This window comes from Thalassophryne amazonica, chromosome 4 (assembly GCF_902500255.1).
Source record: "Thalassophryne amazonica chromosome 4, fThaAma1.1, whole genome shotgun sequence".
Classification (NCBI taxonomy): domain Eukaryota; kingdom Metazoa; phylum Chordata; class Actinopteri; order Batrachoidiformes; family Batrachoididae; genus Thalassophryne; species Thalassophryne amazonica.
This window is the reverse complement of record NC_047106.1, coordinates 32,606,354-32,628,776: the sequence shown is the minus strand read 5'-3', so window position 1 is coordinate 32,628,776 and position 22,423 is coordinate 32,606,354. Positions and strand designations below refer to the sequence as shown.

General features: G+C 42.0%; 1 protein-coding gene across 1 annotated transcript in view; it reads right to left on the bottom strand.

The window, feature by feature from the left end:
- LOC117509133 (proton-coupled folate transporter-like) overlaps positions 1–21,222 on the bottom strand; it is a 30,614-nt gene extending 9,392 nt beyond the window's left edge. Inside the window, 6 exon segments of the mRNA XM_034168910.1 lie at positions 926–1,082; positions 1,191–1,274; positions 10,893–11,368; positions 17,920–18,311; positions 20,893–20,985; positions 20,988–21,222. Of these exon segments, the coding sequence (XP_034024801.1) occupies positions 926–1,082; positions 1,191–1,274; positions 10,893–11,368; positions 17,920–18,311; positions 20,893–20,985; positions 20,988–21,206 (1,421 nt within the window). The 5' untranslated portion in view covers positions 21,207–21,222.
- Positions 21,223–22,423: the final 1,201 nt, after the last annotated feature.

Genomic DNA, 22,423 nt, shown 5'->3' with positions numbered 1-22,423 from the left:
GCCAGGTCCCTTCTACTGGGGTCGGGTTGAGCTCAGCTCCTCACAGCTGCAGGACTGCTGCAAAACACAACAGACAGGAACTAACGTGTGATTTTAGGGAAACATTTCTGACCGTTCAGCTTTATTTACTATGCCAGCAAAAAAACATTAGCGGACTAAAAGTTGGTGAAACTAAATTTCGCGGAAGTTAATTGGTCCGTTGATGATTTTCGAAGTTAGCTGAAAAGATAATCCACTAACAAAAAAGTTAGCTTCGCTATTCAGCGGTTAGCTGAACTGTGCCCACCACTGACTGAAGGTCAAATCCCAGCCTTTGACCTCAGATCTCTATTGCTCACTTATATTTCAAGGAAATGTCAAACTGAATGGGATGACTGTTCTGGAGACAAAGTGCAAGAAATTAAGCCTTTTGTCAGTAAGAGACTATTGCATGTTTTTCAAAGCAGATATGGTCAAGTTGTGTACATCAGGTGCTGTATTCTTCATTTAAGGGTTATCTGTTTTAAACTTTTTCATTCAAGGGGGAAGAACCACTATTGCGCCATCTTTGTAGAACGTCCCTGTCGATGAAGCATATTTTATTTCTTGTCCTGTTTTTACTCCCCTTGTACTTTGAATGATGTTTTTGGTGCCACCACAAAAGGTTTTAATCACCTGTGTATCTGAACACTCTTATTCAGTTATTTTTTCTTATTGATGTACCTTTTTGCCATGAAATAGCCATAGGTGCTACAAATATGGCAGTAAATCACAATCTACTTCTACTTGCTATTACTGTGGTGTGTGCGCTGGACGTGACAAACACAACTGTATCACTAGTTGCACAGAATGACGCTGTGTGCTGCTCTGCACGGGGCAGAAGACGTGACGTTCATCGGATACGGTGAAACAAAGATGAACTCTGAATTGAGAAGAGCAGACTCACCCAATGATTCCGGCGGGGATGACGAGGACGACGGCGGCAAACAGGAAGGAGAAGCCCTTCATGAAGAGCAGTGTGGCTGGATAGAGTGAGCTGAAGATGGCGCTGGTCATCACAAAAGACAGGTTATCCACACAGGTCACAGAGGCAAACAGGCCACCTGGGAAAGAGAGCGCATTACTGATCTTTGCATCTCCAGTAGTTTTGGTAGACATTTAAAGTCGAGCAGATTAATTCATTTGGGATGACAAATTGCGTGCGGGCTGACCTTGTTCTGATGGGCTGACCAACTTGGACAGTTGTGACCTGAGCACAGGTGGTGCAACCATGAAGAGGAAACATAACCCGTGTCCTGGTGGGAGGCATAGTGTCAGATTTTCAACACAATGAAACAGTGGAAATACATTTTTATGACATTAATAACCCATTCGTTTGTGTTAAGACACAAATCTATTACTTACTTTATTTAATACATTTTGATATGATTTTTTTTTGTCAGTAACTGAATGGTTTATCACAGACACTGTTTAAGGCTGAAGTACAAAGCAATGTTGGTCAGTAATCAAAGGAATTCCTGTTAAAGATTAAAACCACATCCACAGGTTAGTTACAACCTCTGGTTTTTAGTGGTTGCCCCCCGTCCAGCCACGCCCAGGTCACTCTTTTGTTTTGTTGGGAAAGTGTAGTGACACGGACCCACAACAGGGGGCGTAAATGAACGGACAATGGAAGGAGTTAAATTAGAACACTTTACTGTTGTGAATGTCACAACCAAACACAGCAGATTACAGAATGTACACAAGTCAATTAATAAAGGTGGCGTGTGGGCAGGCTCGTCAATAGGAGACGCCCGTCTGGAGACGAACCGGAACCACACGATTTCCACCGCTACCGAACCCGAGGGATACTGGAGCCGCCAAGTCCCGAAGTCCCCAGGTGGCCACCGTCTCGGCGTGTCGGATCTGGTACTGCTGGCAGAAAACAGAAACAGTCAAGTGTGGGTGTGTGTGCACCCAGTAATAATTATGGTGGGAATTCCACCTCCACCTCTCACTCAATACGTGTTGCAGCGATCCCTCAGAGGAAAAGAGTGCCGTCCTGCACAGCCTCCACAAACTAAGGACCGGTACTCCTGCAAACACTCACAATAGATAGATTTAGAAAATTACCACAAAGGCTGAGGATATTACCTCTTGATGAAGATGATATCTCTGCAATGTGGTGGAGGTGTCTTCCTGCTTTTATTCCAGATGTGGAGTAGATGATCAGTGACAGCTGTCATGGTTGATGGGTGACAGCTGTCACCACGGCTTGTTCCTGGAGGCGGCAGCGCCCTCTCGTGCCTGAAGCCCGCACTTCAGGCAGGGCGCCCTCTGGTGGTGGGCCAGCAGTACCTCCTCTTCTGGCGGCCCACACAACATGTTTGTCGTCATGGCTGCATGTGCGAGAGACTTTTATCCCAAGTAGTCATGGAACCTAATATTATATCATAGCTTTTGTTTCTATAATAACATAACCACATTTAGCCTACTTTGTTTTACAACAAGTCTACAGACTAGGCAGATATATATATATTTGAATCTTTTTCTGTAGGAACATTTAGGTTTCAGGTCCTAACTCCTATAATATTATGAAGTTATTATATTTATTTTACATGTTGTTTACTGCCCTGTTTGTGCAAATATCACTTATATACATGATGTCCATATTCTTGAGCCACTGGGTGAGTAGGGAGAGTTCCCATAGCATAAAAAAAGCTTTTAAACCTACCATCCCTGGTTCTCAAGTCCAGGCACCCAAGTGGCTCTGTACCTTCTTCTTAGTATACACTAGTAAAGTTCCACCTTAGATTTGGAATGTGGAATAGAAGATACGAGGTCTGTTAGAAAAGTAGCAGACCTTTATATTTTTTTGCAAAAACTATATGGATTTGAATCATGTGTGATTGCATCAGCCAAGCTTGAACCTTCGTGCGCATGCGTGAGTTTTTTTCACGCCTGTTGGTTGCGTCATTCGCCTGTGAGCACGCCTTGTGGGAGGAGTGGTCCAGCCCCCTCGTTGGATTTTCATTGTCAGGAAATTGGCTGATCGACTGCCGCTTTGCTTCATCAAAATTTTTTCAGGAAGTGTGAGAGACAGCCAAGTGGAAACCATTTGGAAAATTCAGATGGCTTTCGGTGAAGATCTTATGGGGATCACACAGATTAAGGACAATTACAACTGGATTAAAGACGGCCCACAGCAGCCGATAGTGCGCCGCACACCGAGCGGTGATCGACAGGCTCAAACGACCAGATCATTTCCAAAGTGAACGCTTTGTTGATCCGGGACATCGTCTGACTACCAGAGAAATGGCAAGACAGCTGTACATAGCACTTTTTTGGCACATTCCACTTACAGGAGTTTTTGTAATGGAAAGAGGAGCGGAGAAATTCGCCACGGAGCCACTCATGGCGTGGGACGAAAGCACCTCCATGTTGGTCTCACAGGAAAAGCCCTAACATGCCCAGCTCTTGCACCATTCAGAAGATTCAGACGGCTTTCGGTGGCTTTTTAGTCGTGTGACTATCCGAGAAATTGCGGACGGGCTGGACATGCCACAACATGTCCTGTGAGGCTTCATCATGGTGTTTCTTTTTGTTCTCTGCCCTGCGCCTCCGTCCCGACGCGCAAATTCCTCCGCACGTCTTTTCATGACAAAAAACTCCTGTAACAGTGGAATGTGCCCTTCATTTCCAAAGTAAACGCTTTGTTGATCCGGGACGTCGTTTGACTACCACAGAAATGGCAGAAGAGTTTGACATCAGCATTTTTTCGGTATGAAAAGACGTGCGGAGGAATTTGCGCGTCGGGACGGAGGCGCAGGGCACAGAACAAAAAGCAACACCATGATGAAGCCTCACAGGACATGTTGTGGCATGTCCAGCTCGTCCACAATTTCTCGGATAGTCACACGACTGAAAAGCCACCGAAAGCCATCTGAATCTTCCAAATGGTGCAAGAGCTGGGCATGTTCGGGCTTGTCCTGTGAGACCAACACGGAGGTGCTTTCGTCCCGTGCCATGAGCGGCTCCGTGGCGAGTTTCTCCGCTCCTCTTTCCATTACAAAAACTCCTGTAACAGTGGAATGTGCCGAAAAAGTGCTATGTCCAGCTGTCTTGCCATTTGTCTGGTAGTCAGACGACGTCCCGGATCAACAAAGCGTTCACTTTGGAAATGATCTGGTCGTTTGAGCCTGTCGATCGCCGCTCGGTGCGCGGCGCGCCATCTGCCGCTGTGGGCTGTCTTTAATCCAGTTGTAATTGTCCTTAATCTCTGTGATCCCCATAAGATCTTCACCAAAAGCCATCTGAATTTTCCAAATGGTTTCCACTTGGCTGTCTCTCACACTTTCTGAAAAATTTTGATGAAGCAAAGCGTCAGTCGATCAGCCAACTTCCTGACAATGAAAATCCGACGAGGGGGCTGGACCACTCCTCCCACAAGGCGTGCTCACAGGCGAATGATGCAACCGACAGGCGTGAAAAAACTCACGCATGCGCACGAAGGTTCAAGCTTGGCTGATGCAATCACACATGATTCAAATCCATATAGTTTTTGCAAAAAATAAAAAGGGCCGTTACTTTTCTAACAGACCTCGTATACCTTACTGAATTTTCATAGCTACACTTATGAGACATTTCCACGCATTGGTGACCCAATACTACAACAGCTACAACAGAACCCATTAGTAACACTAATGTACAGTTGTAAAAACAATGTATGGTAGTACTACGACTACTAACCCAGTAGTGTAATGTGGTGAATTACTGTATGGAGGGGCGCCGCCAGGGATTGTGGTCCCCATGAAAATAAATTTTACTGGGCCACCCCCCATATTATTTTTGTCAGTATTGTAATTATATTAGGGGCCTCTCTGGGCCCTTGTCAGTCATGGACCCCTAGAATCCTTCTCCTTATTATCCCCTTTTTGGCACCGACTGTATATTTTTCATTTCGATGGCTACCACAAGAGGGTGCTTTCAATTTCCACAATGTCATGACTAGGGATGGGTATTGATAAGATTTTATCAATATCAATGCCATTATCGATTCTGCTTATCGATCCAATTCCTTATCGATTCCCTTATCGATACCTTTTGTGAATTTTGTACTAAAAGTAGGCTTTACAGGTTTTCTATGTATTTCATTGAGTCTTAAAGTAAATAAATATGAAATTGGTCACTGTATCCTTGATCTCTGGACATAAATAAAAATAAACAAAACGGTGTTTCGCTTTGAAGTTATTAATTCTGACTGGATTCTATCATTTTAACTTGACTCTGCAGAGAGCCGCACAGCGTTTGGAGCTGTGTGAACAGAACGGAGGACGATTCTTGTTTCTTTCGCCCAACAAGAGGAGTCCCAGTAGGTAACTATAATCAAAAGTACATACAAAATACAAAAGTGACTCACGATTGACATATTCAGGGATGAAAGTGGTGAAAAACAAAAAAAGCTGAAACCCAAAACTACCCCCCAACACTACGTGTACGAAAATGTTCGAATTCTAGAAGCTCTGAAATGCAATCTGGGACTATTCCAGACAAATAAACTGCAGTGAGTGCAGCATCCATTTAGGCGAGAAAAAAAAAAAAAACTTTCCTTATTCAAATTCATTCCAGTAGTATTCTGCTCTTACTAGGATGCAGCAGTTTTCTAGCTTGGCAAATAGTTCTGGAGGAAATCACTGAAGAAATAAACACACTGAAAATATGGTTTGACCGAAACAAACTGTCATTAAACTTAAATAAGACAGAGATGAAATGGAGGTGTAAGAGTCACTAGGTGTTAACAGGAAACACTTATTTATTTCTGTATGTATGTATGTATTTATTTCTGTTCATTGTTAGTTGGTTTTATATTTGGCGACTGCTATACAACAAGCCGGGCTCGTCCATTAGCTTAGCGCAGGCTATTCACCGAGCCTGGGAGCTCGGTGAATAATCCCGGCTCGTTGAATAGTCGGTGGCTATATGGCAAGCTTGGCTCGTCCTTTAACATTGCTCAGGCTGATCGCCGATCCCGGCTCGTTGAATAGACACTTCGTTTATATTTTCTGTTGTGTTTTTATTCAGGTTCTTTTTGTGTCTTTCTCTAAAATTGTATATAATCATTAGATTAGTTATTATTACTATTATTGTTGTGCTTGCTATTATTATTAATATATAAACAAAAATAAATGTAAAAAATATTATAATTTATAATACATTTGACTCTTTTACGACAACAAACGCTTGACAGCTGCAACTGCTTAATGCTAATTTTAACAGTGAAAATGCCATAGACATGTTAACGTGTTAGCACCAGTCCCGTTTTTAAGTTATAAAATACATCTATCAACTGTTTCAGAAGGGCATAACAGGTCGGTTTAAAATAAAAAAGGTAAATAATACTCACAGCCATATGCTCTTTAGGGTTTTAGTGGGGGAAAGCGAAAGAAAAAAATTAACCAACAAAGCAATGCTTTTCTTTGATCTGCGAATCACTGCTTCGATTGGTTCAAGGTTCAAAGCAAAGCCGCGCTGCAGTAAAGTTGATTACAAACCCGCTGCAGGGTCTGTAATCAATGTAGAGAAATGATAATTGATAAATGACAAACACCCCCGAAAACAACGGCCACTCTGAAGGACCAATAAGGGAATCGTTAAGTAAAAATGTTATTGATGCCGGTGGATCGAATCATTTCTTAACGATACCCGAACCGGTTCTCGATACCCATCCCTAGATGACATCTGATAAAATTCAAAAAGATGGCACAAGTTATAAAAAAGATTACTTAGATTGTTCTTGATTCTGTTTGTTTTTATGAAATGTCTCATAAAGTAGCGGTACTGTAATATGTTGGTGCCACTACCAGCATGGGGGGTGATGGCCAAGCAGTTAAGTGCACTTGCTTTTAGTACAGAAGGTTACTGGTTAAAGGATACCCCTATGCCATGTCTCCATGTAATGTAGACATGGCATGTGAAGGGCATCTGGCATAAAACTTTTACTAAATCACCTTACCTGTCGCCACATCTTTATTTTGTGTAACAGCCCTAAGTTATTATCAGCTGCAAGTGTGTGTCATTTGAGCTGCAGGTTGTAGAATTTGACTTTAGAGGTGTGATTGTCAAGGATGCTTACTGATTCCCAGTTGGACATCATTGTTGCCACTGGCCAATCCTGTTGGCTCCAGTATTTAAAAGTAAAACGGGACACACCTACCTCCAAGACTATTTGTTTCCTACCATTCAGATCATGTTGTATGACAAACTCAGCTTGTCTACTTTTGTTTAGATTTACTGTTTGGTGAACTCTTTGTCATGAGTACTTCTCTAGCTAAAAATGCTTAATCTACATGGAAAATTAGATGAAAATTGAAAATTCCATATTTTCCAGAGCAGAAGTCGCACCATGGTATAGGCGACACCTGTCAAAACTGTAGTGTAAAGAGGAAAAAACTGTACATAAGCCGCAGCGGAGTACAAGTCACACCTTTTTTCTGTATGTATCAGGGCGGGCAGCGGCCTGGCACCAGGAGCAGGGGGACCCGCAATACAAACTCCCAGACTAGGCTTAGGTGTGAATGAAATCATGGTCTTTATTCCAGGCTCTGGTACGGTGCACATGTGATCAGTCAGCGAGGCAGAGGTACAAGCAGGGTCAGGCAGATACGCAGTCATGGACAAGCAGGGTTCTGTGGCACGAGCAAACACAGACATCCGGGGAGAGGCAAGAGGCATAGTTGAGGAGAACAGAGCAGAAATCGGAACATGGCTTGGCAAACTCAGGACTGTGATCAAAGGCTGGAAAGTGTACAAAGACAACAATCTGGCAAGGGACTGTGAGACTGTGAGGGTTCTGATTTAGAAACTGAAATGATAAATTTAAAGAGATGGTTTGATATTAATAAATTATCACAAAATTTGCATAGCAGGGGTGGTGGCCAAGTGGTTAGTGCACTTGGTTTCAGTGTGGAAGGCTCCCGGTTCAAAACCCACCCATGCCACATTTCTCCATGTAATGTGGAGTTGCATCAAGAAGGGCATCCAGCGTAAAACATGTGCCAAATCACCTTGGATCTGCTGTGGCGACCCTGAGTGAAAAGTTTTGTTTATTATTATCTTTTTATCACTAAATTTGCCTAAAGCTAAAATAATGTTATTTGGAAATTATAAAAAAGCCATACAAATTCAGTTAAATATACAACCCCTGGCAAAAATTATGGAATCACCGGCCTCGGAGGATGTTCATTCAGTTGTTTAATTTTGTAGAAAAAAAGCAGATCACAGACATGACACAAAACTAAAGTCATTTCAAATGGCACCTTTCTGGCTTTAAGAAACACTATAACAAATCAAGAAAAAAAGATTGTGGCAGTCAGTAACGGTTACTTTTTTAGACCAAGCAGAGGAAAAAAATATGGACTCACTCAATTCTGAGGAATAAATTATGGAATCACCCTGTAAATTTTCATCCCCAAAACTAACACCTGCATCAAATCACATCTGCTTGTTAGTCTGCATCTAAAAAGGAGTGATCACACCTTGGAAAGCTGTTGCACCAAGTGGACTGACATGAATCATGGCTCCAACACGAGAGATGTCAGTTGAAACAAAGGAGAGGATTATCAAACTCTTAAAAGAGGGTAAATCATCACGCAATGTTGCAAAAGATGTTGGTTGTTCACAGTCAGCTGTGTCTAAACTCTGGACCAAATACAAACAACATGGGAAGGTTGTTAAAGGCAAACATACTGGTAGACCAAGGAAGACATCAACGCGTCAAGACAGAAAACTTAAAGCAATATGTCTCAAAAATCGAAAATGCACAACAAAACAAATGAGGAACCAATGGGAGGAAACTGGAGTCAACGTCTGTGACCGAACTGTAAGAAACCGCCTAAAGGAAATGGGATTTACATACAGAAAAGCTAAACGAAAGCCATCATTAACACCTAAACAGAAAAAAAACAAGGTTACAATGGGCTAAAGAAAAGCAATCGTGGACTGTGGATGACTAGATGAAAGTCATATTCAGTGATGAATCTCGAATCTGCATTGGGCAAGGTGATGATGCTGGAACTTTTGTTTGGTGCCGTTCCAATGAGATTTATAAAGATGACTGCCTGAAGACAACATGTAAATTTCCACAGTCATTGATGATATGGGGCTGCATGTCATGTAAAGGCACTGGGGAGATGGCTGTCATTACATCATCAATAAATGCACAAGTTTACGTTGATATTTTGGACACTTTTCTGATGTTTAAGGATGATGAAATCATTTTTCAAGAAGATAATCCATCTTGCCATAGAGCAAAAACTGTGAAAACATTCCTTGCAAAAAGACACATATGGTCAATTTCATGACATAGGGTTAATGTCAACGAGCAGATGTGATTTGATGCAGGTGTTAGTTTTGGGGATGGAAATTTACAGGGTGATTCCATAATTTTTTCCTCAGAATTGAGTGAGTCCATATTTTTTTCCTCTGCTTGGTCTAAAAAAGTAACCGTTACTGACTGCCACAATCTTTTTTTCTTGATTTCTTATAGTGTTTCTTAAAGCCAGAAAGTTGCCATTTGAAATGACTTTAGTTTTGTGTCATGTCTGTGATCTGCTTTTTTTCTACAAAATTAAACAACAGAATGAACATCCTCCGAGGCCGGTGATTCCATAATTTTTGCCAGGGGTTGTACATGGGGTAAACATAGAACGTGTCAAAGAGAATAAGTTTTTAGGTGTTATTATTGATGAAAGAATTAATTGGAAAGCTCATATTCAACATATTCAAAAGAAAGTATCAACAAGTACTGCAGTATTAAATAAAGCAAAGCATGTTCTTGATTGCAAAGCACTGCATACTCTGTATTGTTCATTGGTTACATCCTACTTGACTTACTGTGCTGAAGATTTGGGCAACAATTATAAAACTACACTGCAACCATTATTCATTCTTCAAAAAAGAGGATTAAGAACAATTCATAATGCAGGTTATTGAGACCATTAAAACTCCATGATATGATTGCATTGAAGACTGTTCGATAAATGTATAAAGTGAAAAATAAGCAACTGCCCCTTAGAATTCAAGCATTTTTCACTATATACAATATATACACATATATTGTAAAGCTCAAAGCGCTTTACAATAATGCCTCACATTCACCCCGATGTCAGGGTGCTGCCATACAAGGTGCTCACTACACACCAGGAGCAACTAGGGGATTAAGGACCTTGCCCAAGGGCCCTTAGTGATTTTCCGGTCAGGCTGGGTTTGAACCGAGGATCATCTGGTCTCAAGCCAAATGCTTAACCACTAGACCATAACCTCCCCCAGGTGGAGAAAGGTGGTAGGAGTGATTTGAGACTGTAGAATATCTGGAAGACTGAAGGGGAAAGTTTATAAGACAGTAGAGAGACAAGCTTTGTTGTATGGCTTAAAGGCAGTGGCACTAACAAAAAGACAGGAGGCAGAGCTGGAGGTGGCAGAGCTGAAGATGCTGTGATTTTCTTTGGGAGTGATGAGGATGGACAGGATTAGGAATGAACATATCAGAGGGACAGCTCAGGTAGGACAGTCTGGACACAAAGTCAATGAGGTGAGATTGAGATGGTTTGGAGATGTGCAGAGGAGGGACCCAGGGTATATAGGGAGAAGGATGCTGAGGATGGAGTCACCAAGTAGAAGGAGAAGCAGGAGGCCAAAGAGGAGGCTTATGGATCTGCTGAGGGAGGAAATGCAGGTGGTTGACATGACAGAGTAAGTTACAGAGGACAGGGTGAGATGGAAACGACTGATCTGCTGTGGTGACCCCCAATGGGGGCAGCCGAAAGAAGAAGAAAAAGGTGGTGCCTGACAAAAGAAAAATTTCCAAATATGTGTTGCATCCAGGCTAAACTAACCTGAAATGTCACAGGTGACAATTTGACTCCAGAGTCACTCACCTGTGAACATCAGCTGGGTTGTGTCAGCGAAGGAGACCATCAGTCCGGTGATCTTGGAGGCCAGACCCACAAGAGCCAACCAGGCATCCTGCAGGAAGCTCTGCATGAACTTCAGTCCAAGCAGACTGCTCAGGTAGGTCATGTACAGAACTGCTGAGCCACAGCCAGTGAGGTCCGGCCCCCAGCACAGCGGTGAGCTCAGCTCGTACAGCACGTACAGATCCCGACAGTCAAAGTGAACGGTCAACACCACAAAGAAGCAAAGCATGTAAAGCCACAATTTGAACTGATGATATCTTCCACTGGTTTCACTAGCACCGCCCCTTTTAGTGTAGAGGAGCCAGACAGCTTTGTAGTGGCGAGTAGTGAAGAACTTGGCAGATGGGTTTTCTTGGATGGACTCAGGAACAAACAGGTAAGCATACATAGCTGCAGCTGAGTGGGTGGCCATGACCAGCCAGAATGGGTTGATGTACCTAAATGCAGGTGCATCTCAAAAAATTAGAATACTGTGAAAAATGGAAGAAACACAAGATGACTGTCAATCTCCCTCGGTCTGGGATTCCATGCAAGATCTCACCTCATGGGGTAAGGATGATTCTGAGAAAGCTCAGAACTACACAATGACATGAAGAGAGCTGGGACCACAGTCACAAAGAATATATTAGTAACACATGACGCTGTCACGGTTTAAAAACCTGCAGGGCAGCAAGGTCCCCCTGCTCAAGCCAGCACATGTCCAGGCCCGTTTGAAGTTCACCAGTTCTGAATGATCCAGAGTAGGCATGGGAGAAGGCCATGTGGTCAGGTGAGACCAGAATAGAGCTTTTTGGAATCCAGTCACTCACCATGTTTAGAGGATCAATCAATCAATCAATTTTTTTATATAGCGCCAAATCACAACAAACAGTTGCCCCAAGGCGCTTTATATTGTAAGGCAAGGCCATACAATAATTATGTAAAACCCCAACGGTCAAAACGACCCCCTGTGAGCAAGCACTTGGCTACAGTGGGAAGGAAAAACTCCCTTTTAACAGGAAGAAACCTCCAGCAGAACCAGGCTCAGGGAGGGGCAGTCTTCTGCTGGGACTGGTTGGGGCTGAGGGAGAGAACCAGGAAAAAGACATGCTGTGGAAGGGAGCAGAGATCGATCACTAATGATTAAATGCAGAGTGGTGCATACAGAGCAAAAAGAGAAAGAAACAGTGCATCATGGGAACCCCCCAGCAGTCTACGTCTATAGCAGCATAACTAAGGGATGGTTCAGGGTCACCTGATCCAGCCCTAACTATAAGCTTTAGCAAAAAGGAAAGTTTTAAGCCTAATCTTAAAAGTAGAGAGGGTGTCTGTCTCCCTGATCTGAATTGGGAGCTGGTTCCACAGGAGAGGAGCCTGAAAGCTGAAGGCTCTGCCTCCCATTCTACTCTTACAAACCCTAGGAACTACAAGTAATCAATCAATCAATCAACTTTTTTCTTATATAGCGCCAAATCACAACAAACAGTTGCCCCAAGGCGCTCCATATTGTAAGGCAAGGCCATACAATAATTATGTAAAACCCCAACGGTCAAAACGACCCCCAATGAGCAAGCACTTGGCCACAGTGGGAAGGAAAAACTCCCTTTTAACAGGAAGAAACCTCCAGCAGAACCAGGCTCAGGGAGGGGCAGTCTTCTGCTGAGACTGGTTGGGGCTGAGGGAAAAAACCAGGAAAAAGACATGCCGTGAAGGGGGGCAGAGATCGATCACTAATGATTAAATGCAGAGTGATGCATACGGAGCAAAAAGAGAAAGAAACAGTGCATCATGGGAACCCCCCCACAATCTACGTCTAAAGCAGCATAACCAATGGATGGTCCAGGGTCACCCGATCCAGCCCTAACTATAAGCCTTAGCGAAAAGGAAAGTTTTAAGCCTAATCTTAAAAGTAGAGAGGGTGTCTGTCTCCTTGATCTGAATTGGGAGCTGGTTCCACAGGAGAGGAGCCTGAAAGCTGAAGGCTCTGCCTCCCATTCTACTCTTACAAACCCTAGGAACTACAAGTAAGCCCACAGTCTGAGAGCGAAGCGCTCTAATGGGGTAATATGGTACTACGAGGTCCCTAAGATAAGATGGGACCTGATTATTCAAAACCTTATAAGTAAGAAGAAGAATTTTAAATTCTATTCTAGAATTAACAGGAAGCCAATGAAGAGAGGCCAACACGGGTGAGATATGCTCTCTCCTGCTAGTCCCCGTCAGTACTCTAGCTGCAGCATTCTGAACCAACTGAAGGCTTTTTAGGGAACTTTTAGGACAACCTGATAATAATGAATTACAATAGTCCAGCCTAGAGGAAATAAATGCATGAATTAGTTTTTCAGTATCACTCTGAGACAAGACCTTTCTGATTTTAGAGATATTGCGTAAATGCAAAAAGGCAGTCCTACATATTTGTTTAATATGCGCTTTGAATGACATATCCTGATCAAAAATGACTCCAAGATTTCTCACAGTATTACTAGAGATCAGGGAAATGCCATCCAGAGTAACGATCTGGTTAGACACCATGCTTCTAAGATTTGTGGGGCCAAGTACAATAACTTCAGTTTTATCTGAGTTTAAAAGCAGGAAATTAGAGGTCATCCATGTCTTTATGTCTGTAAGACAATCCTGCAGTTTAGCTAATTGGTGTGTGTCCTCTGGCTTCATGGATAGATAAAGCTGGGTATCATCTGCGTAACAATGAAAATTTAAGCAATACCGTCTAATAATACTGCCTAAGGGAAGCATGTATAAAGTGAATAAAATTGGTCCTAGCACAGAACCTTGTGGAACTCCATAATTAACTTTAGTCTGTGAAGAAGATTCCCCATTTACATGAACAAACTGTAATCTATTAGACAAATATGATTCAAACCACCGCAGCGCAGTGCCTTTAATACCTATGACATGCTCTAATCTCTGTAATAAAATTTTATGGTCAACAGTATCAAAAGCAGCACTGAGGTTCAACAGAACAAGCACAGAGATAAGTCCACTGTCCGAAGCCATAAGAAGATCATTTGTAACCTTCACTAATGCTGTTTCTGTACTATGATGAATTCTAAAACCTGACTGAAACTCTTCAAATAGACCATTCCTCTGCAAGTGATCAGTTAGCTGTTTTACAACTACCCTCTCAAGAATCTTTGAGAGAAAAGGAAGGTTGGAGATTGGCCTATAATTAGCTAAGATAGCTGGGTCAAGTGATGGCTTTTTAAGTAATGGTTTAATTACTGCCACCTTAAAGGCCTGTGGTACATAACCAACTAACAAAGATAGATTGATCATATTTAAGATTGAAGCATTAAATAATGGTAGGACTTCCTTGAGCAGCCTGGCAGGAATGGGGTCTAATAAACATGTTGATGGTTTGGATGAAGTAACTAATGAAAATAACTCAGACAGAACAATCGGAGAGAAAGAGTCTAACCAAATACCGGCATCACTGAAAGCAGCCAAAGATAACGATACATCTTTGGGATGGTTATGAGTAATTTTTTCTCTAATAGTCAAAATTTTGTTAGCAAAGAAAGTCATGAAGTCATTACTAGTTAAAGTTAATGGAATACTCAGCTCAATAGAGCTCTGACTCTTTGTCAGCCTGGCTACAGTGCTGAAAAGAAACCTGAGGTTATTCTTATTTTCTTCAATTAGTGATGAGTAGAAAGATGTCCTAGCTTTACGGAGGGCTTTTTTATAGAGCAACAAACTCTTTTTCCAGGCTAAGTGAAGATCTTCTAAATTAGTGAGACGCCATTTCCTCTCCAACTTACGGGTTATCTGCTTTAAGCTACGAGTTTGTGAGTTATACCACGGAGTCAGACACTTCTGATTTAAAGCTCTCTTTTCCAGAGGAGCTACAGCATCCAAAGTTGTCTTCAAAGAGGATGTAAAACTATTGACGAGATACTCTAACTCCCTTACAGAGTTTAGGTAGCTACTCTGCTCTGTGTTGGTATATGACATTAGAGAACATAAAGAAGGAATCATATTCTTAAACCTAGTTACAGCGCTTTCTGAAAGACTTCTAGTGTAATGAAACTTATTCCCCACTGCAGGGTAGTCCATCAGGGTAAATGTAAATGTTATTAAAAAATGATCAGACAGAAGGGAGTTTTCAGGGAATACTGTTAAGTCTTCTATTTCCATACCATAAGTCAGAACAAGATCTAAGATATGATTAAAGTGGTGGGTGGACTCATTTACTTTTTGAGCAAAGCCGATAGAGTCTAATAATAGATTAAATGCAGTGTTGAGGCTGTCATTCTCAGCATCTGTGTGGATGTTAAAATCGCCCACTATAATTATCTTATCTGAGCTAAGCACTAAGTCAGACAAAAGGTCTGAAAATCCACAGAGAAACTCACAGTAACGACCAGGTGGACGATAGATAATAACAAATAAAACTGGTTTTTGGGACTTCCAATTTGGATGGACAAGACTAAGAGACAAGCTTTCAAATGAATTAAAGCTCTGTCTAGGTTTTTGATTAATTAATAAGCTGGAATGGAAGATTGCTGCTAATCCTCCCCCTCGGCCCGTGCTACGAGCATTCTGACAGTTAGTGTGACTCGGGGGTGTTGACTCATTTAAACTAACATATTCATCCTGCTGTAACCAGGTTTCTGTTAGGCAGAATAAATCAATACGTTGATCAATTATTATATAATTTACCAACAGGGACTTAGAAGAGAGAGACCTAATGTTTAATAGACCACATTTAACTGTTTTAGTCTGTGGTGCAATTGAAGGTGCTATATTATTTTTTCTTTTTGAATTTTTATGCTTAAATAGATTTTTGCTGGTTATTGGTGGTCTGGGAGCAGGCACCGTCTCTACGAGGATGGGGTAATGAGGGGATGGCAGGGGGAGAGAAGCTGCAGAGAGGTGTATAAGACCACAGCTCTGCCTCCTGGTCCCAACGCTGGACAGTCACAGTTTGGAGGATCCAAGAAAATTGGCCAGATTTCTAGAAATGAGCTTAGCCTTTGTACCGTGCTCTGCTTATTTCATACTGGGTCTTTCAAACGCTGGTCGGTTCTCCGAGCTGCGTCCGACACATAACATTCCCAGCTGCTCGGGATCTGCCAGAGGGCAACTAACGGCGGCTAAGCTACGTTGGTCCGCACCGACTACAGGGGCCTGGCTAGCTGTAGAATTTTCCACGGTGCGGAGCCGAGTCTCCAATTCGCCCAGCCTGGCCTCCAAAGCTATGAATAAGCTACACTTATTACAAGTACCGTTACTGCTAAAGGAGGCCGAGGAATAACTAAACATTTCACACCCAGAGCAGAAAAGTGCGGGAGAGACAGGAGAAGCCGCCATGCTAAATCGGCTAAGAGCTAGTAGCCGCGCTAAGCTAGCGGATTCCTAAAAACACGCAAAGTGAATAATGTGTAAATAATTTAGAGGTGATTCAGCAGAAGGAGTGCTTTAGTTAAGGCACGTGAAGATTACACTGGGAAACAAATCGTTATCTAGATAACTAGATCAATCTAACTGCACAGATTAAACAGCTAACAGATACAGCAAAACACCGCTGTGCTCCGGAACAGCAAGTGATACAATACCGCAGTGAGAGCCAACCACCAGTAGAGGCAAGCAAGATCTTTCCTGTAGTTCTTGATCAAGTTTACACACTGCAGCAGGGATTTTGCTCTACTCCTCCATAAAGTTCTTCAGATCTTTCAGCTTTCGAGTTTCAGCTCCCTACAAAGACTTTGTATTGAGTTCACATCTGGAGACTGGCCAGGCCACTCCAGGACCTTGAAATGCTTCTTACAGAACGACTCCTTAGTTGCCCCGACTGTGTGTTTGGGGTCAATGTTATGCTGGAAGACCCAGCCATGACCCATCTTCAATGCTCTGACTGAGGGAAGGAGGGTGTTTACCAAAATATCACAAAACATGACCCCATCCATCCTCCCTTCAATACGCTGTAGTCGTCCTGTCCCCTTTGCAGAAAAGCACCCCCAGAGTATGATATTTCCACTCCCATGCTTCACGTTGGGAAAAAGCTCTATTTTGGTCTCATTGGACCACATGACCTTCTCCCATGCCTCCTCTGGATCATCCAGATGTGATCAAATACATATTTCATGCAATAAAATGTAAATTAATTATTTAAAAAACATACAATGTGATTTTTGAATGTTTTTTTTATTCCATCTCTCACAGTTGAAGTGTACCTACGATAAAAATTACAGACCTCTACATTCTTTGTAGGTGGGAAAACCTGCAAAATCGACAGTGGATCAAATACTTATTTGCTTCACTGTATCTACCTATTATTAGAATATTCATGCTTTTTATACTTATGTTCTACTAGCTGAGTTACCCGTTCTATGCACGGATAATAGAGATGAATTTATTCCATATCATTGTACTTTTCATGTCACTTTAGTTAAGGTGTAGTAAGTTGCATTGTATTGTGTGTATGTCATCATTAATTTTCACGCAGCAATTTGTGACATGCATGAGGGCTCACCACATCCAGTGTTTATATACCGAAAACATGAGAACAGGAATAGTGGTATACATTCCAAACGTCTTATACCTGTGTGTCGAAAATACAATGACCCAGTATAGACTACAATTAACTCAATGTTTTAAGCAATTTTTTATGTTAATAATTTACAGCTCAAAAAAATTAGGGGAAAAAAGTATCTTAAAATATTACAATAATTCATGGGAGCAATTTAAATAAAAAGGTTTATAATATAGTTCAGTATCAGAATGTTGTTTTTTCAGGTCCAGTGGTGCTGACAGGAAAAACAAAACAAAAACTTTATTTGAGGCATGCACTGAGCTGAAAAATGTGACATTCAGAAATTTTTATTTTTTCACTTTTCTGACAAAAACTATTGAACTTTTTCATGATATTCTAATATTTTAACATCCACCTGTATATCTATTTCTGCTTTTTATGCAGTGATGATTTGATTTAGCAATCTCTACAATACTTGCTACAAATACCATAGTCATGCAATAATACAAGTCTTACCATTGCGCCTGCCGCCAGTACCCTCCAATGATGCCAGCCAGCATCCTTGACAGGCCCAGACAGGCCTCCAACACTGCCAATCTGAAGATGCGGGACTTTTGGTCAGTGACATCAGCCACATATGAGAAGCATCCTGCCAAGACAGCAGCGCAATCACCTAAAAGCCCACTGAGCAGCCTGCCAATTAAGAAGTAGGCAACAGGCAGCTTCAGGTACATCACCACCAGGTTCACCCCTGTCTGGAGAGCCAAGCCTATATTGGGGATGATGAGGACTGGCCTACGACCTGCAAGGTCGCTCCAGGAGCTCAGGAGAGGAACCACAAGAAAACCTATTGAAAATCCAGCCAGATTTATGTAAAGGCTCCAATGTGCTGTCAAAGTTTCCACCTCCTGGGAAAACAAACAAACATTCAGTTACAGGGAACCTCGATTTTAGCAACATGGCTGCCAGTGTGCTACACAAATTTACAAAGAAATGTCAGATCACATGATTAAAAACAACAAAAATCTAGTTTTCTGAACTCAACAAAAATCAACAAGTTTTGTCTCTTGATTATTTACTCTGGAATGCCTGAAGGCCCAGTGCCTGTCAACGGATACTTTAAGGAACATGTCGTACTGAAATCATAACAATTTAGATTTAGGCTGTTAGTGACATCTGATCTGCATCAGATGCTCAAAGCGCTTTACAATTATGCCTCACATTCACCCATTCATACAAACACACATCGATATCAGTGTGCTGCCATGCAAGGTGCTCACTACACACAGGGAGCAACTTAGGGATTAAGGACTTTGCCCAAGGGCCCTTAGTGATTTTCCAGTCAGTCTGGGGTTTGAACCGAGGATCATCTGGTCTTAAGCCCAATGCTTAAGCGCTAGATATTCAGCTTGGGACTCCGACGAGGGCGGTCGCATCTCCTCCACTCTCCCTTATCTCTGTTCTCTGCCTTTAACCTTCAAGTCCCTACTTCACCAGACTGTGAATTCCTCAAATTATATTGGATTCTGGATCTATTGGACTACTATTGGATTAACCATGGAATTGATCAGCTGGTCTCTGAACGGTATTGGCACCATTTTTTCTACAAGAAGGTCAGGACCGGAGGATCATACCTGTACAGATGGAACGTATCCTGCGGGCTATGTCTCAACTCCTGGGGGTCTTGGCATGTTGCATGCTTGGCGCCTTTCTCCGTTGAGGACGTCGAGGATTTATTCATTTTTGGTCTTATGGTAGCAGGGCTGGTACTTTTTGGTTTATGTGCTACCCTGATCTACCGGAAAATCTGGCAAAATGGCAGCATCAAGAACCACGGCCCCTCGCTTGGCAAGGCAGTGCATTCTCAGACTGCAATGAGTCTTGAACTCAGACGCAAATTGGATGACATCTTGGAGCAGATGTGTGCCTTGCAGTTGAAGCTAAAGATTTCAGAGGCCGGTGAATATTCTTAATTCATAATTGGGATTTGGTTGTGCAAGTGGAACTGTTAAGAAGTGTTTTTCACTGCTCAAACCATAACACTACAGGCTTATCAAGGCTGAAGGTCAAATTGCCCAACTGTCTCCTCCAGAGGGATTTGTTTCGGCCTGGGGAACATTGGCTGTTTCTTATCTCATCTCACAGACAATAAACTGCTTTTCACAGGACTGAAGCATGCTCCATTCCGTCCCCCCCACCCCCTCCTTCCCCCATCAACACCCACCCTTTCCGGCGCTGCTAACGTCATTCCTTTTCTCTTTGGCGGGGATGGTGCAGTTTTAGCTGCAAGCCCCCCCAAGCTGATGATGGCGGCGCAACTCAGGGTTGCTACGTGGCCTTCACCGCCTTGCCTCAATTCGGATAACGGACTTCTTCAAACTTAGTGCACATAAACAATGTCAAATGTGTATGTGTTGCCTTTAATTCTGATGTGTGCCATTATTACGGTAAACAAGTAATAATTGTGGACTAATTGCTGTCTGAGGTAACTGGAGTGTAAACGTAATTTCTCCATTGTGAGATCAATAAAGTACATCTAATCTAATTTAATCTAATAGACCATTACCTCTCACTACACCGGGAATACTTTGCGCACTTCTGTAAACGGTTTCAAAGTATAAAACATTTGCAACAAACAGCTACGGAGACTGCCGAAAACAACATACTCGTGAGTACTCGTGTTTTCACGACAACTAAGTTAGATTACTAGTTACTTTGTTTACTTTCAGCAGCTGCTGACAACATCCCCCCGCCACCTCAACACGAAAATGACAATCAAGTTTTGAGAATACTCACTTTATAATCACCCTTTCTTGACTTCAATGAACATAAATACTTGTTTTATACAAATTACAATGGACATCTTTCTTGACCTCATATTTAAATGTTGCCAGCACTGTAACAGTAAAACTTACAAGTTCTAATATACAATTATAGACTTTTGATGAGGTGTACCCATGATTATGCGGACCTGGTGATGATGGGGTTCACCAAGGCCTTGGCCGAAAATTGGGAGTTATTCAAACATACTAAAACTGAAAAATCAATCTCAAAGATTCAACTCTTTATCATTACTGTCATACTGCACCAACTGACATCCCATCGATCGACTGAAGATGTCTGTTAAGTCTGTGACGAAGAGGCATCAGGCTTGTTTTCTTATAAAGTTTGCCTGTCTAGCTTCCATGTAAAATCGACCGAGTACTCTGTCAAGCATCCGTCTGTCATAAGTTTCAAAGTTAGGCGCATATGTCCCTTTTCAGTGACGTACTTGCGAAACAGGTTGGCTGCTGACTGTGTATTTCTGCGGGTGTTCCTCGCATGTTTTTCGTGTAAAATTCGTTTCAAGTCAGTGTCGCTAACAGACGCAAACCTGTCTTGTGCCATCTTGTCAACAAACTGGCAGCCAAAGTAGGCGTTGTATTGCGTTATCTGAGTGGTTGTTATTGACAGACAGCGTCGCTCGACTGACTTCGCCTCTGTTTGTACCTTCAGCAGAGGGTCTGCAGGGGTCGAGCTGTTTCTGCACGCTGCACTCTTATGGGACTTGTTGTAACCCAGATCTTCACTGATCCGGTGCCACACAGATACTGAGTAGTCAGAGGGTCCTGTAGGGTTAACGCAAACATGGACAGGAACAACACGGGTTTCCACGGACACGCAAACGGCGGCCGCAGGCGGCAGGTAGTCGGTGTGCCGGACTCCTCTCTGCCGCCACGACAGTCGGTGGTTTTTTGTTCGTCCGTAGATGTGGCGCTCAGCAGATCTTCAGGAAGGATCGCTGCGGTGTCCGACTCGAACATGTTTGAACATTTGTGAACTGACAGTAAAAACACGCAAACAGGCAGAAGCTTAACGTGTGACCGAAATATTTCAACCAGTGTTACAGCACCCCCAGGTGGGCGTCACAAGTACTACAGCGTTCCGCTCGCATCCCTCCAGGAGAATAAAAACGAATAAGCAAAACTTTTCTGCAGAGAATAAAAACAAAATCCAATAGCATATAGCTTCTAACTTTATCACAATATTCACAAATCTTTTTTTTAAGTCTCTAAATTCAGCCAGCTTCAAGCCCTCCGTGATAATGTTTGTTTTTCATCATGTATTTACACAGACTTTACATTTAAAGCTATATTTAAATTTTTTTGTAAGGCTAATTAAATATACACTGGGGCTGCAGTGATGATTAATTGTTAAATTAGTTAAATATTGTCACAATTTATCAGTTGTTTTTTGTTATTTAAAAAACATCTAAATTCTCCAACTTCTTATTAAATGCGATTATTTTTTCCCATACTAGTTTCTTTACTGATTGTAACATTGGTGTGTGAGTGAGTGTATGAGTGGGTGAATGTGAGGCATCACTGTAAAGCACTTTGACTATAAGAGCTCTATATAAATGCAGTTCATTTCCCATTTACTCCTCTCTGATAATAACCTGAGTATCTTTGACTTGTGACAAAACAAAACATTTGAGGATTTTTTTTTTCCCCTGGAGCTTTAGGAAACACAGGCATTTTTCACAATTTTCTGACATTTTATGTCAGGAAAAAAAAAACCCGAAATCAGTAAATCAAGAAAATAATCAACATATTTCTTGATCATAAAACTAATCATTAATTGTTAATTGCTGTCTTCTGCATCATTTCCAAGTTGACTGGATTCATCTTTGGATGGTCAGCAAGCATTTTTAACACAGGCGTTTGTACAAATATTATTTGTAATCCCTTTGTAAATAAACAACCAAAAAAACTTTAATGAAAAAAAAAAAGACAAATCTGCACTTTGTGTTTATGTTTCAACAGCAGGACAACAATTTGCATGTCTGCACACACCACAGATGGAAGCATTTGCTGTTTGTGATGAATTAAAAATATGTCAAGATATCACCAGGTTTATCATCTGTATGCAAAACATCTCGTCTGTCACATTTTGTTTAGCTGATTCAGTGCTTTTTAATTAATATCATCACAGCTCCTTCCTGAGCTCCAGTGCCATGCTGGTACAACAGCACAATCTG